Raw genomic sequence first — 17,206 nt, forward strand, 5'->3', positions numbered from 1 at the left:
TATATACACACGAGGGTAATGGGGAACAGGTGGAAACAATCAGGGATCAGGAGGACAATCAGACCGGTGACACAAGAGGAAGGGCAAGTGACCTGAAACGAGAGGAGAGTTAGAATTTCAAAATAAAACCGGAAATGACAAGACAAACAAAACCAAATCACCACCGTGTGACAATAGCCCCTTTTGATGCAGAATTACAGCCCTTCAAAAATTCTCAGAAGTCTGGGTTCAAAGGTCAATAGTTCAAAGAAGGAGCCATTTACAATCCCCTAACTGACATATGTTATTCCCCACGTTGAGACCTTTCCAATGATATCTTTATTATAGTCCTACAACAAAGTATGGATTTTCACATTTCATGGATACAGCTATGCACAGGCTTAGATTCAGAGAGCCTTTTGAGGGCTCAGCCCATGAAATAAGGATTTTTTTTTTAAATAGCAATGAGAAAAATCATGTAAGGTAATTATATCTGACAGATTTACAACTGAATTAGTAATTTATATTGTATCTGCTCATTTGTTTTTGCCAATTAATTCCACCAGACATTTTGAACCTGTGTGTAAACTAACATCACTACAGCTATTTGTCAAGGGACTTTGAGTAAATCAGTTACACATACCGTTGTTATGATGTCCAAGAGGTAATTTCTGACATCTGTGTGTTTCAATGAAAAAACAGCATCTCAACAAAACACTAATGTGGATATGCAACAGGGGCATTCCTTGATTTCAGAATATTGTGACTTCTATCCTCACCTATAGTGTAACTACTGGTTCACAGCTTATGCCTTTAACAATAAATGTTAATCAAAACTAAATCAATTCTGAGTAATTAACAAGCAATATAAGCACATAAAATTCAGCTGATGGGTAAGAATGTACTTCTCGATGACATGGGCTTGTCTTTTATGCTGGCTAAGCTACTGTAATGGGTGTGATTGGATGAAGTTGTCTGTTAACCCCTCACCCTTTTTTAGTGGAAACAAACCTATTCAGGCTGCTAATTTATAAACTGTTAACAATCATGAAACTGAATTGAATGGAAATGAACACAGACAGAGACAGGTGGTAGGTATTTTATTTTAAAACATTACCAGACATTAACATTTATCAGCCTGCCTCCTCAAAGATCAAGCAAAACAGATCATGAAGCAGTTACGTATATCAAAGAATATATAATAACTGATTTTAACTCTTGTCATCAATTAACTACCAGTCTGAATCAAACAATAAAACTGAATTATTAAAAAAGAAACATGTCTATATTTGAACATTTTTGATTTCCACACAATATGGCATAATCCCCCGTCAGTCTCCATAACTGTCATACAACACAGCAACAATAACAAACAATGCAACACAGCAAAAATAACAAAAGCAATATGGCACAGTAACAGTGTCAAACTATTTATTGACTATTTCAGGAAGTTAGCTTTGAATGTTGTCTTTTGGCTCCCAGGAGTTTTTCCACTGTGTCCCACTGCAAGACAGATAGATAGACAGCATTAAGTATTACTGTTAAATTCATTGAAAATTATTGGAAAATGTACAATTTCCAATGACATATTGATTCCTCAGTTATGCAGGCATTTTGTAATCAGAATACCTGGTAAAATGATCCACAATCTGTATATGTATGCAACAGTCAATATTTGAAGATGATGCGATAAATTAGTGTAGCCAAGTTAGATAAAAAAGTGCATTATGTAACACGGTATGCCTATAGTACATAACAAACATACTATGTAGTCAGGCACCTACAAGATACAAACATGTCATGTTTTCAATTTGCAGTATAACTTTACTCATAACGCTTCTAACATCAGAAATATAATGTACTGCAGAAACTTATGTCAGAATTTGGTTTCCCAACACAAATCATAGTAGTTGTTCCTTAACGAAAAATACTGTATAGATTGTAAACTCCCTGGGACAAATTGAATTGATTTGATTTCAGACTATATAAATAAAATTAGATTTGACTTTAAGTCATTTTGATGCTGGATGACATCAGCAGAACTGTCTAATCAAGGAGCTACCTGTCTGTTTAACTTCATGTTTACCCTTCATTTTCCAGTCAATAGCTTCATATAGTGATAATAAAATTACTGATGACACACTTTTAAATGATCCAATGATCACTCTGACCTGTCAAGAGGGCCTCAAGTTCTCAGGGACCATGCCTGATTTCTTAGAGCACACCAGTATGATTTGGCACCAAATTCAGTTAGCAAAGCAAGAGAAGAGAGACCTGCATGTTGTATTCTTAGGCCTAGCTAATGCTTTTGGGTCAGTACCACATAGTCTGTTATGGGAAGCATCTGGCTTCTTTAGAGTCCCAGCTTCTTACTACTAAGCAGAGTATGTAAAAAAAAAAAAAAAAAAAAGCAGCTCCCATCCCCCCACTCTGTCACGCCCTCTGTTGAATTGAATATTGAACGTTCCAGGACAAACAGTCGTGACTTGGCTTGTTCAGCTCCCCCATACACTGATATCATCTAATCTCTGATCTGAGGTCTGAGATGCCTTGACTTGTAGCAGTCCTTTGCCAGTTCGTCCTGTGTCATGCCAGTAGAACCAGGGCCATCTAAACCTCGTCTTGCCAGGTCCTTGTTTACCTTGAGCTTTTGTTATTTTCCTTGATTATTTGATACTTTGTTATTTTTACCTTACGTTACGTTTTCCCTCATTGTGAGAGATTGAGTTTTCTTGTTCTGGTCTTTTGTTTTCTTAGAATTTTTTTCCTTGTAGATAGTAATTTGGTGTTTTCTTAGTCATTTATTTTCTTATAGTGTTTTTGCCTCATGTTGAGTGATTTTTAGTTATTCTCAGAAATAAAGACGGCATGATTTTGAACATCGCGCATTACATCCCGTGCATATGTGTTCAAGCCTTGTACAGTTGTGACAATACTAGTGGTCGAACGACTTTTTTCTTTAAAAGTCGACTAATATTTGGTGAAAGTCAAGTTGACGGCAACTAGTAGCAACAGTAGAAAGTAATGCTTTGCAACAATGAAACTTATATTCTTGACCTAAATACATATTGCAGCGTCTCGCACAAAAGAAGCTATGGAGGATTTTCTACAAGGTAACTGAAGCTTGAACACGGGCTACTGTCAGCCGTATCCCACGTCAACACCATAAACTCCGTCAGTCTGACACTTGTACTATGTGACACTTGCTCGGCAAAAAACAAAACACTCTACAATTACAGCAACAATGTCAGCTAAAAGAACACAACAGAACCGAACATAAACACATGAGCTTATCAAGTCTGTACGTTGCAGATATGTATTGTCTATAAATCGGCACTGTCAGTAGCATTTAATAGTACTTTCAAGTGGTATCTCCAAATTCTTAAATATCTAATACCTTTATACGATGAAATTTATCAGCAAATTGGTGATGTGCAGCCTCCTTCTCTCTGTTACCGCAGGACTTTTGGTGAATTTGTTAATTGACTGATGTTGAGAGGATTTGAACCATTCCTCAGCTAGCATTAGTGGATGCCTTTTCAGATGAGTGTGCATTGCAGTAGTTCTTTTGTTGTATTTCAGGACTGACTTGCATATTCTGAATGTTACGGTAGAATGGGCTTCATTTTGAGTGAAGTTTTTGCACAGACTTCCTCCTTAAAGCGCCATGGCGCAGCAGCCAAGTTGACTAGTTACTACTACATACATGTCAAAGTGACAAGTTTTATATTTTAAATTGACTTCCCAGTGAACAGATATGCAGAGCACCTACAACTAAAACCCAGTACCAATATTCCTTAGGAACTCACCAAAGAAATGGAGCTTTATACCTGTTTTCATTGTATTTTCTTCAAGTCAACCTGCAGACTGTGTGGCTGGCTCTTCCACAAAAAAACATGAACCTGAAAGTATAGTCTCCAACCAACAAGATCAGACAGGTTGCCACTAAAGTAAAGATGAAGTAAACAAGTTGTCAGTCAAAGCAGTTGCACAACTGGCAAGTTGTGAAAATAATGCTCTCAGTTATTGAATCGACCAGAGCAAAACTGAAAGGGAAAGTTTCTGCTCACATTCAGTGTTACTCACCAAAACTCCCGGGATATTGTTATTGTTGTCTCTCCAAATAAAGTAGTGTGAAACCATCTACAGAAGTGTGTTGTTTAATTTGATGTGTTTTAATGTTTTCTATGACATGTCTTCTTCATTTTAAATCCTCTCTTAAAACACATTTTTTTTCTTTGGCTTTTAACTCACCATGAGATGTTGGTTGTTGTTGTTTATACTATTTGGTTTTATGATTTTAATCTTGTTTCTATTTTTTTATTTTTTTATGTGTTTTATCAATTCTCATGTCTGTGTGCAGCACTTTGGCCAACTGTGTTGTTTTTTTAAAGTGCTTTATAAATAAAGATTGATTGATTAATTAATTGATTGACATATAGAAATAAAGACATATAAAGATAATTAAAGCCTATTTAAGGCATTGTTTAAGAATCCAAAAATTGAATTTGAAGTGACATGGTCTGCACAAAATCACACGTTGTTCCGTAGCCCAGACCAGTCAGGTTGTCCATATCCATGTCATCATGTTTTCTTTTACATAAAGTAGATACCCAGCATCTTTGCTGTAATGTTTTCAGACATTATGTCTATCGCTCTTCATTAAACTCTGAGCACAAGGCAAAGATGGATCTATGATGGCCTTGACAACTCAATGCACTGCCAACTTGGAAAAATACAAAGAGAACCGACTAAGCTTGGTCTTACTTTTATTTGTCATTTACAAAAATAACATTACATTGTTGGATGTCCATATTAAACATGGTCATAGTCTTTAAATAAGCAGTTCCTCAGCCTCACATTGTGTCTTGTGAGATGGGTTCACTTGCCTAATACACCGGGCCTGGCCTTTCAACATTATGAAATACACAAGACTGAGCACTCATGGATTGCAGGACCAGTCAAGACTGAGAATGAAACATTATGTAATGATGTGCAGGCAAATACAAGCAACTTGGCAGTAATTACTTCAAGAAACTAAGCTTTTTGCTGAAGCAGCGATTCAAATATTTCACTGTGTTTACCAAGAGTGAGAATCTCCCACCTAGCATTCTGTACTAGTCTAGTGTAGCTTAGGGGGCAATGAGTTATCCTTTGGCACAACTTTACCTGTACAGCTGTTTGCTGTAACTGCTGGTAAAAAATGCTAAGAAGTAGACCCCCCACACTCTGTCACACACTCTGTTGAATTGAATATTGAACGATCAGGACACAGTTGTGACTTGGCCTGTTCAACTCCCCCACACACTGATATTATGTGATCTCTGAACAAGATCTGACGTCTGAGATGCCTCAGCTTGTAGCACTGTACAGGAAAGCTGCAGTTGTTCACATCTGTAAGTGCAGGTGTTGTAGTCATGAGACTAGATTAATGTGAAGCTCTAATTGGAAAGTGAAATGGCCTCTCTCCTATGAGGACATGATGGGAACTAAACGGTGATGTGCAGCATGAAGAGGTGTAGCCAAATGGTTTTATGTTCTTGGCAGATAAGTGCCACCATCTTCTTTACCATTGTCTCTTCATATCTTTTCCTAAAACCCCACTGGGCTGAGAAATCGGTGAGCAGAACCTGGGAGCCCAATTCTGCCCTACCTTTATTTAAAGAGATCTTAGTTAATGTTATAGTACAGGTTGTTAACTATTTCTAAGAAATGCAGGGGTGGTGAGGTACAACTATAAGGAAAACCTGGGACCTTGCTGTACTCCTTTGCTGACTTTCAGTTAATTACACTTCATTAACCCAATTTCAATTGACTGTGACTGCAGATCAGGGCCTGTATTCCTAAAGATTCTGAGAATCGTCTCAGAGAGCTCCTAGCCTAAAAATTCCTAGCTAGCGAGTCTTAGCTTAGGAGTGATTCCAGAAAATTCTCAGAGAACTCTGAGCAAGGAATGGACAGAAACTCTTATCTTAGTGAGCAGGGTTGGGCAAGTTACTTCAAAAACGTAATACATTATGTATTACTTGTTACTGTCATTTCAAAGTAATTCGTTACATTATAATATTACTGTCTCTGAATTGTAAGGCATTACACTACTACTGCATTACTTTTAAGTTACTTTCGCCAAAATAACTGGAAATATATATACTTATTCTAAATGTATCTTATTATGCTCCTAGGCTTAAGGCTAACAATAGAAGAATGTAATAGGCGCAGTAGGGGATGTTTCTAGGGTCAGAGCTTTAGGGGTGCTGAGCACCCCCCACCACAGACATGAGAGAACACATCTTCCTTTAATGTCAAACTACTGTGTCACAAAGCTATCATTTGGTTTAAAAAATAAAGAAAAGAAATTGCATTTAAATGAGAAGATGAGGTAGCAAAAATAAGTGCAAAACAAACTTAAGGTCAAAAATTTTAATTCCCCAATCTTTGTAAGGTTATTAGAATGCTAAAACATTATTATTATTTTTTTTAAATAGGTTTTTATTTTTAAGATTTCATATAATGGACGACATTTTCCTTAATGAGAAAGAGACCAAAGCCCCACCCCTTTACATTTGTTATCACTGCAAAAGCTGTAAATGTCCTCTGTAGATAGGCAGTATTAGTCTTAAACCTAACATCAACACATAATGCACAAACCAAAAGCTTAATATAAACTGTGGTGGTCAGCCAAACCTAAGGTGTGTGCACGCTGCGTGCGTGGGGGAGGGAGGGGTAAACGAGAGAGGTGGATCATACCACTGGGGGGGTAGTACTGCATTTCCTCGTTAAAATATTATTTTTAAACCACATACTTTCTTCGATTGTGCTATTTTTTGTCATCATAGACAAACCCTTTTAAAGTAAAACAACCAAAACTCTTATTTTTAGGGGTGCAGGGACAAAGTTTAGGGGAGCTTGAGCACCCCTCAAAACGGGCTAGACACGCCTTGCGTAGTGATGAACAATCAGAGCCAGAATTTAGTTAAAAACAGACCTTTAACCCATTTAGGCCTAAATACTCTTCTTCCCTTCTCAAAACCTGAGGTTTTTCAAAATATGTCAACGCTTAATTTCTCAGGCTCTGTAGCAGATAAAAACATGAGATAAAAAGCATTTGAGAGCTTACTTCTTTGGCTTTCAACTTGACTGACTTGCTAGGGCATAATCTTTTTAAAATTTAAAAAATTTTGAAAATCAGTAAAGATCTATTTTTTCAATTACTTCGTCAATATCACTTCCTTCACTTGAGTCAGCCATGACGGATCGCTAGCACGGTGTTTAAAATTTTCGACCAAAACATACTCCACGTGTAGGCTTATTTCGACCAATCACAAAGCGTTTTATTAGTCACATGAGTTTTTAAAAAATCCCTAAGCATCTCTGTCACTCACCCAAGAATATTTCAGCCAATCACAGTGCATATAATTGGCCATGTGCCTCGAAAAAGACGACAACGCTCAAAATGACACAGACGCGTTTGCTGGCCTTAATGGTAACTACGCATAGATGCGTGATCCGGTCTTAAAGGTAAACACACACAGATGCGTGATTCGTCCTCAGTTTGTTTTCTTTTCACTAACTTAATGTTAGCGTGGCACCGCTTTAAATGTTTCGTTGGATTACTCGTGCTATTTCGTGACGTAGATAAATCTTTTGGTTTTGCCCATAAAGTGCACTTAACTACTATGCTCCTCCTATCTTTGTCTCTAACAAACTAAAAATAATGAGAGTATGTCCTTCTCGAAAATGTTCCGTCCGATGCCGAGCTTGCCTCAGCCGTAGTCATCTTTTACCAGTAAGGTAACACAGGAAGAAACGTTCTACAATTTGCATGGAATTTTTCTCCTCCGCTGATCTCGCGGTATTATTGCCGATTGTATAAAAACAAAACACAACTTAATTTCGGGTTAAAATGCATTGTAACGCGTGTTACTGACCTTTGTACCGGGTGAAGTATAACCATTTTTTTTCCTTTTGGAATGCCTTACATTACCTCGTTACAGCAAAAAGCAATACATTACAGTAATTACATTACTTTTGTAACGCGTTACTCCCAACACTGTTAGTGAGGACATGTGGTTGACCATGTGGTTGACCCTGTTGCTAGGTATGAGTCATCATTTCAAGAGGTGTGATTGGTTGATCCTAAAAGTTAAATAAAAATACAGTTTTGGTGATAATTGGCCTAGAATGAATAGATTTAATCATAGAATCTAATCTCTCTCTCTCTTTATATATATAATTTACAGTGTTGTGGGTAACGCGTTACTTTGTTACCCACAACACTTAGAGTACTCTAATTACTTTTTTAGAATAGAATGAATGTCTTTATTTGTCATTGCACAAGTACAACGAAATTAAAAGTACCGTCTCTTAAAGTGCATAAAAAAAGAGAACATAAAAGAAAGAAAAGGATAAAAAACATACCACATGTGCACTAGCATTCACATTCACACATTCACATTCTGCAGTATTGCACAAGTCATAAATATTGCACAGCAGGAGAGGGATAAGTTAATTTAATGGGGTTATGGCTTTTGCATAGAAACAGTTTTTCGTGTAACTTGTAACGTAACGCGTTAGTTTCGAGTGTGAAGTAATCACTAACTTCGTTATTTTTTTAAAAAAAGTAATCCGTTACTTTAAGAATTACTCCGGATAAGGAAAGAAAAATTCCGACTGTCATATACGTGCTATATATATATATATATATATATATATGTGTGTTTATAACGTGTATTACGACGGCACGTAACACTTTCCGTTTTCACGACATTTACGGAAGGGGGCAGTAGAAAAGTTTACGGTATTGTTTATGAGAAATTACGCTGTATCTGCGAGGTGGCATAAAATAAAGGAGTTGTGGATAAAGACCTTGACCCTCGACATTTCTTACATGGTGTCAGAAGTCCTACAGAGTATAGGCGACGTTCAATCCACCCACGGACTTTCCTTTTGATAAACCGACTGAATGGCCGGATTGGAAACAACACTTTCAGCGGTTCAGAGTAGCCACAAAGTTAAATAAAGATGACGGCGCCGTCCAGGTGAGCTGCCTTATCTACGCAATGGGAAACGAGGCGGAAAACATCTTTAAGTCGTTTACGTTTGCAGAGGACAGACATAAAGAGGACTTTGATATCGTGGTGACGAAGTTTGATGAATATTTTTTTCCAAGGAGGAATGTTATCCACGAGCGAGCATGTTTTCATCAACGTCAGCAGAGGCCAGGCGAAAAAGCCGAGAGCTTCATCAGAGCCTTATATGAACTGTCTGAGCACTGTGAATTCGGCGCCACTCGGGAGGAAAATATCCGCGACCGTATCGTCGTAGGGATCCTCGACAAAGAACTTTCACGCAGACTGCAGCTAATGGCGGACCTAACGCTGGCAACGACAATACAGACCGTCGGGCAATCAGAAGAGGTCGCCACACAAGTAAGCATGCAGGGAGAGACAGTGGGAACAGTACAAGAGGTTGCACACAAGCACAATAAGAACTGGAAACCACAAAAGAAGCCAAAACACACACAATGGGGAGGAAATGAAAGGAAATGCGGGAAATGTGGCAAATTACAACACAGACAAGATGAAAATTGCCCTGCAAATAAAGCTACATGTCATAAGTGTAATAAAACAGGACACTGGGCCAGAGTGTGCCGCAGTAGCAAACCCGTTAATGAAGTCACAGGACAGGTCGACCATCCCTACTTCCTAGGCTCTGTGCGCGATGCAAAAATGTCAGCTGAACAATGGACTGTACAGCTGTACATGGACTCCATCCCAGTGAAATTTAAAATTGACACTGGGGCTGACGTCAATATTATCAGTGAGGATACCTTCAACACACTCACTCCAGAGAGAGCACTGGACCCACCAGACATCCCACTGGACAGCCCAGGAGGTGAGCTACAGTGTCTTGGCATGTTTAAAGCTACTGTTAGCCACGAAGGCAAATGTCGTCAGAGGAGATACAGTTAATAACCTGCTCAGCCGAGACTTGTCAGTGGAAATGAATCTGGTGAGGAGAGTAGATGAGGTGACACAACATGCCGGTGGACATCAACAGGCTTATGGTGAGCATGGAACACTAAAAACTGAACCTGTAAAAATATTGTTAAAGGATGATGCTCAACCATACGCAGTACACACTGCACGCCGGGTGCCCCTTCCAATGTTGCAGAAAGTCAAAGAAGAGCTGCAGAGAATGGAGAACAACGGCGTCATTGAGCGGGTGACACAGCCAACAGACTGGTGTGCACCCATGGTGCCAGTTTTAAAGAAACACACAGCCAAAGCCAGGATCTGTGTAGACCTGAAAAAACTGAATGAATCAGTAAAAAGAGAGCGATACATCCTACCCACCTCAGATGAGATAACGGCTAAGCTAAGCGGAGCAACCGTCTTCTCATCTCTCGACGCTGCCAGTGGGTTCTGGCAGATTCCACTGCATCCAGATAGCTGTAAGTTAACTACATTCATCACACCCTTCGGCAGATACTGCTTCAAGCGCCTACCCTTCGGGATCTCTAGCGCACCTGAGATCTTCCAGAGGAAGATGATGGAGACTCTGCAGGGGTTGGAGGGTGTGGAAGTCTTCATGGACGACATCCTGGTCTCTGGGGACTCCATGGAGCAACACGACACCCGACTGGAGCACGTGATGCAGCGCATTGAGACAGCAGGCTTGAAACTCAACAAGGAGAAGTGCTCCCTCAGACAGAGCCAGCTGCGGTTCCTGGGTCATCTCATTGACCAGTCAGGGGTCAGACCCGACCCGGAAAAGGTAGAGGCTATTCACAAGCCGTCACCACCAACAAACGTTCAGGAACTGAAAAGAGTCCTAGGCATGGTGAACTACCTGGGAAGATACATCCCAAACCTCTCAACAATAGGTCAGCCGCTGTACGAGCTTTTGAGAAGCAAGAATATATGGACCTGGGGACACACACAGCAGTCAGCTTTTGAAAACATTAAAGAGCTACTGACAACTGCACCAGTTCTAACCTACTATGATGTCCCCAGACCCACAGCCGTTTCAGCAGATGCCAGCAGTTATGGGCTGGGCGGTGTACTCCTACAGCTCCAGGATGGTGCATGGAGGCCCGTAGCATACTGCTCCAGGCGTCTCACAGAAGCAGAAACACGTTATGCACAGATAGAAAAGGAGTGTCTGGCTGGCGTGTGGGCCTGTGAAAAGTTTGACAAATACCTCTGCGGTTTGGACCAGTTAAGGCTAGAGACAGATCACAAACCACTGGTGCCACTTGTCAACAACCGAAGTCTGGATAATGTCCCCTTAAGGTGCCAGCGTCTTCTCATGAGGGCTCATGAGATACAAACCTGTGGCAGAGTATGTACCAGGCAAAAACCTTGTCATCGCCGATGCCCTGTCATGGAGCCCACAAACCTACACAACAGAGACGACTGATACACACAGTGATGTAGCATGTCATGTAGCTGCTGTGATGGCAGGGATTCCAGCGTCCCCAACCAAAATGGACAGCCTCAGAAAGGCCACTTCAACAGACGGTGAGCTACAGACAGTCATAAAATTCATCAGGTCAGGGTGGCCTGAATATGCAGGTAACATTGCAGTGCAGGCTAAAGAGTACTCAAAAGTGAGAAACGAGTTGTCAGAATATGATGGTTTGGTCATAAGGGGCAGCAGAATAGTCATGCCGAGGTCAATGAGAGCTGACATTCTACAGAAACTACATGATGGACACCAGGGTCTCACAAAGTGTAGAGACAGAGCAAATGCAGCAGTATGGTGGCCAGGACTTGCCACAGAACTCAAAGACGCTGTAATGTCTTGCAGGACGTGTCAGGAGCAGAGGCGGGCCCAAACAAAAGAACCTCTCGCCGAAAAACTGAACTTGTAGACCTGTTTTCAGCGGACTTTTGGGCGGGGTGAGGTGAGAAAGTAATGATTAGTCATGTGTGTATAACGTGTATTATGGCGGCACGTAACACTTTACGTTTTCACGACATTTACGGAAGGGGGCAGTAGAAAAGTTTACGGTATTGTTTATGAGAAATTACGCTGTATCTGCGAGGTGGCATAAAATAAAGGAGTTGTGGATAAAGACCTTGACCCTCGACATTTCTTACACCGACTGCAGCCTGCTTTTTGTCAGACAGTACTGTGCCACCTGTGCCAGCGGAGGCGCAGCGCTGTGATGATGCGTCTGTGCCCTGCTGACCTACGTTACCTGTGTGTGTGTGTGTGTGTGTGTGTGTGTGGGTGTGTGGGTGTGTGTGTGAGTGTTTTTAAACCGCCGGCAAGATGGCAGAGAGGACAGCTTTTGAATCGTGGAAGTACGCACATTATTTTCAATTCGCCAGCGAATAACATAACAGTAAAATGCACACTCTGCGTTGGTGAAAAGCTTCTGTCGACCGCAAAAAATTCCACTTCCAATTTAAAAAAAACATCTTGTATCCAAGAAGCACCACTCTATCACCCTGGTATTGTTATCCTGCAGAGTTAATTTGGTTGGACGAATGACATTATTCATTGTCAGGACTTCCCGGTGTATTTAAAGGAGGCTGTGTGTCCGTGTCAGTTAAGTTGCAGCATGTGCGAGGCGCTGCAAACGGCTTTTAATTTTTGGTAACGCATGAGTAGCCTACTCTAACGCGTTTTTATTCTTTTAAAATCTCTTTATACTTTTATTCATAGGTAACGCTGTAACGGATTACTTTTAATTGATGGTAACGTTGTAACGTAACTAACTACTTTCCAAAGTAACTATACCCAACACTGAGTACAAGTATGGGAAGCCATATTTGAGACACACACTGATTTGCTAGTTTGGCTCACAGCCCGCATCTGTTTTGTTTAAAATCATTAGCTTCATCACTAATGCTGGTATGTAACCCTGAATTTCTCCTACGGTCAGATCAATAAAGATGTATCTTATCTCATTTAAATGAATTACAGAAACATTGGACCAGCAAAAATAAATAAACAAGAAGCTAAGAAGTACTAAAAGAAAGTATCCACTCAGAAATAAGGCAAATGCGCCTATAATGAGATAGTCAAGCTTTCACTGATAAACACTATCTGTTGGTTTAGGACTATAATTAGTTTGTTTTGCAAAGATCTGTGTGCAGAGTTTTTCAAGTGAAGACTATAATGTGATTCTTAGGTCCCAATTTTTTTAAATATGCATGTGCATGTGTGTGACAGGTACTGATTTTTGTGAATGTTGAAGGTGGAGAATGGTTTGGAGACTGTAAGTATATGGCATTACAAAGTAGTACACTGCGGTTCACTAAGCTCAGATAAAGGTCATTGTTGATTATTAACTATTGCTATGCTGTACAGTTGCAAGCTATTCATGAGCAAAAGGTAACAGAAACTACTTCAAACTGTCTCTTCAGGTGTGTGGAGCTTGTATCACCATATCAGGAACTCAGAACCCTCTCGCCCTTAAGCTGATGTCATATGCAGCAACATATAAATATGTGCAGCAACTCGCCCAGCTGAACGGACTCACTTGTTGAAACTTCCTTCTGAAGACTAGGAGAAGTTGCTCGAAAAATTCATAATATTGTTTAAGAAGACAAGACTCACAGACAGATGGGGACCACTTGGGTGGCAGTTTGGGGGATATTAATCTTCCTGTTTCAGGTGAGACTTTATATTATTTTACTTTATATTTATATTTATCTAATTCTACAAACAGCATTCACTAATTTCTCTCATTATCCAGAGCTTACATTTAAAGAAACTGTGACTGGACCAGATCATCCAGCAACCCAAATAATCATTCAAAGAATTATAGTGTTATTTACTATATATATTCAAAATCCAGAGTAAAGAGTGTGTGAAATGTAATATGAATGAATAACAGTGCTTGAACATCATCAAAGTTGACTGCAGTGAGGTTAAACTACGTCACAGCACACTATGTATCTAGGTATGTAAGGAAATGGAAAATATTTTTTAGAACAATAAATAAAACCGAACTTGAGGGTATCCGTTTAAGAATACACTGATGCCACAGGCTCTCTCACAAGATATCAATATAGCTGTGGATCAGCAATAACAGATTTAGTTTTAAGAAGAAGAAGGACTCTTTCAATTTTGGCATGATGCCATCATGCACTTCAGCAGCAAAGGAAAAGATTTCAGGGGTTTAGATAAGTCAAGTTCCTCCTGTCACTCTTGAAGGAGGTGCAGAGCATGTTATCTTTCAGTCAAAAATGTACACATTCAGCAACACACACATCCGAAAACAGAAATGTGCTCCAAAGACTCACAAGCACCAGCAAACTCTCAAAACAGCGGCAAACACTAGGGGTACCTTATACCTGAAAATGAGTGAATTTAAGAATTTAAATTTAGCCTTATTTAATCAGTAAACAATTAAACAAAAACAGACCAAAGTGATAAATAGTCATGTCAGCAAAACATTCTGGTAGTGTTGTGAGTGTTTGCTGGTGTTGTGAGTTTTTGGAGCACATTTCTGTTTTCGGGACACAGCATTTTGTCAAATGGATGAAAATGTTTTCTTAATTTGTTTTTCTTAAGTTGAGCTCTCTTGGCCACCCCAGATTCTACAAGTATAGGCATTGCACTCCAAGAGCTGTTTCAACAGGTTTATCTTCTTGGGCATATGTAGAGGTAAAGACGTGGGCTCTGTGCTCAGCGTTGCGCCTCTTTCAGGTCTGCACTACTGGTCTACCTGCGTATAATAATATTTCTTCTGCTGACATCTGTGGAGGCAGTGTTCTACCCTGAGAATATGTAGTATGACAAATCTGTGTTGTGTTATGTATAGATTTTGCCCTATAAGAGCTGCAGTATTATTATCAGAATAAAGCTGAATGTGAAACGTTTTGAGCAAAGTAACGTGTGTAACAAAGTGCTTTCCTCAAAAAAAGCTTCTATTGACAAATCCCATTGAGGGTATAAAATAAGTATCTCTAGCGTTGTAGGCAGTGTTGGGAGGGTTGAGGGGAGGCAGTGTTGTATTCCACTACAGATTACTACTGATGTCCTAGAATGTAATGCCTTCTCTTGGATTACTCAAGTGAAATAATGTATTCTAAATACTTTTGGATTACTTTTAGCTCACTTCAAAATCGTCTAGGTTGTTTTTCTCATCATTTGCCATTGTCATTCGGTTGTGTGTGAAAATCCTCTCGCGCACTGACTTGCAGTGTAGCTGCGCACGTAATGCCACCTGCATCTGCACAATGCAACCTGTGTGTAGTGCCGTAAAGTAATCTCTAAGTAATACATTTTTGAGAAAGTAACTCGATTCAGAATACAGCAAATTAAACTGTAACTGTAATGGAATACAGTTACTCTGATTTTGTATTTTAAATACGTAACGCCGTTACATGTAATCCCCAACCCTGGTTGTAGGGGACAGCTTTGCTCTCATTTTAAAGGGGAATTACTGGTTTTTACAACCTGGACCTTATTTCTGGCATAAAATATGATCGTTTACTCACCCATATAACTTTTGTGTAATTTGTAGTCGTTCAGGAGATATTTAGATCTGCGTATATCCATATAGTATGAGTGACTGGGGCACCGAAACGCAGCCTCTAAATAACACATTATCTGCCGCAAAACTCGTTCATTTCACTAATATTTTGTGATTGTACACTAGTGCTAAATAGCTCCCACAGTTTAAATTACACAAAAGTTATATGGGGGAGTAAACGGTTGTAAAAGTTGTAAAGAAAACAGTGCATCCAAATACACTCCCAAAGCAGTTGAAAGGCCAGGTGTAATCTCTTCAGCCAATTTATGGCAAAATCCAACAGTGCCACATTTTCATGAGTTTGAAGGTTCAAAGTTAATTTTGAAAAGTCAAAAGAACATATAAGTCAGATGCAGTTTTTTGTGTGGAGATTCCAGGCCTTCAGAAAGTAAAAAACCAAGGTTGTAGGTAAGGAGTGTGGACTAATTTGGGTGGGAAACTAGGAATTCTGGTTGATTGATATGAGCCAATTGCTGGAATGTACAGTCCAAACTTTATTGAATGCTTTGGTGAGTGCCCTTTTTTTTATTTAAAGAAACACTGAGAGACCAATTATTAATGAAAGCACTTTAATAAGTTATCAGTAGTTTTTAATACTAATAAATGAATGATGGCTTAGTAAAAGGTAAAGTAAATTGCATTTTTATGCCAACTATAGACTGAAAATGCTGTCCTGTGAGCTGTGGCACTGATCTCGTCTACAATTTATTAAAATATATATATATTTTTTCTCTTCTCATAGGCTTCACATTTAGTGACTGCTGATGAGCAATGTGCACCTGGATTTGAGTCAGACATGCTGATTTTCAACGTGACCAGAAAACACCTTTGGCATGGAATGAAGATGGGCAAAGGTGAGAACAATCCAAATATGTTCGTGCCGAGGCTTCGAAGCGTGTGTCGAGTAATGGAGGCGGAGTTTCCGCGAAGCGCGTATTGAGGCTTGCTTCATTTAGGGGAGGGGCCGAAAATAATGACGTCCGAAGCCTCGCTGCCCCGCTGACTGCTTCAGCCATATAAACCCCTCGGGGTTTTTGATAGAGAGTTGCGGTCAGTTCAGAGTTTGGATAGAGTTTTGATAGTTTGGAGATAGTTCGGAGAGTTTAGAGAGAGAGAGAGAGAGATATGGTTTGAAGATTTATTAGAGTGAGGATAGAAAGATAGGTAAGAGAATGGAGCCAGCTGGGAAGAGACATATTCAGTGCTAGTCCTAGTTCCACAAGTACTTTCACTTTCCTCTGCCTGCTTAATCCCATGCCATTTGCCTAAAGTGACAGAAAAACATTACACAACCTGCCATATTATATGATACTACCATTTTGGGAAAATTTACACACACAGAATATATTCAAAAAATATTTTATCATGCACATATGATAATTTAAGTAGAGGAATTATTTGGTCATAATTATTTGGTCATACATGTTTTTTGTAATTCATAGTCATTCCCAAGAGCCATTACAGACACAACAATTCAATGCATCACACATTATGTGGTTGAGCTACTGCAGCCTGTGATTATACACCTGGCCAGTAGGTGATGTCGTGTGCACATGAAGCTTCAAGACATGAACCCTTACTCGAACCAATTGGCCCAAGTGGTTCGATGCCTCATGAGGCTTCATCTCACCATCACTACCACTATTTAACTATTTTACTTCAAGTGCAAGCTGTACATAAGGAACTAGGGTACCTGGCAGGTGGTAGGTGAGTCAAATTTATGTTCTTTAT

At 39.7% G+C, this 17,206-nt stretch overlaps 1 protein-coding gene across 2 annotated transcripts in view; it reads left to right on the top strand.

Moving 5' to 3' along the window:
- The first annotated feature begins 13,276 nt into the window (after window positions 1-13,276).
- Window positions 13,277-17,206, top strand: part of LOC311500298 (cadherin-1-like) — a 71,231-nt gene continuing 67,301 nt past the window's right edge. The window contains exons 1-2 of one of the 2 annotated variants that reach the window (XM_084561610.1): window positions 13,277-13,608; window positions 16,218-16,329. In XM_084561610.1, coding sequence (XP_084417736.1) covers window positions 13,558-13,608; window positions 16,218-16,329 — 163 coding nt within the window. In that variant the 5' untranslated portion in view covers window positions 13,277-13,557. The remainder of the gene's footprint in view (window positions 13,609-16,217; window positions 16,330-17,206) is intronic. The other variant, XM_084561609.1, reaches the window with a different exon arrangement.

The sequence above is a fragment of the Chelon labrosus genome, assembly GCF_963514085.1.
Source record: "Chelon labrosus genome assembly, chromosome: 15".
Classification (NCBI taxonomy): Eukaryota; Metazoa; Chordata; class Actinopteri; order Mugiliformes; family Mugilidae; genus Chelon; species Chelon labrosus.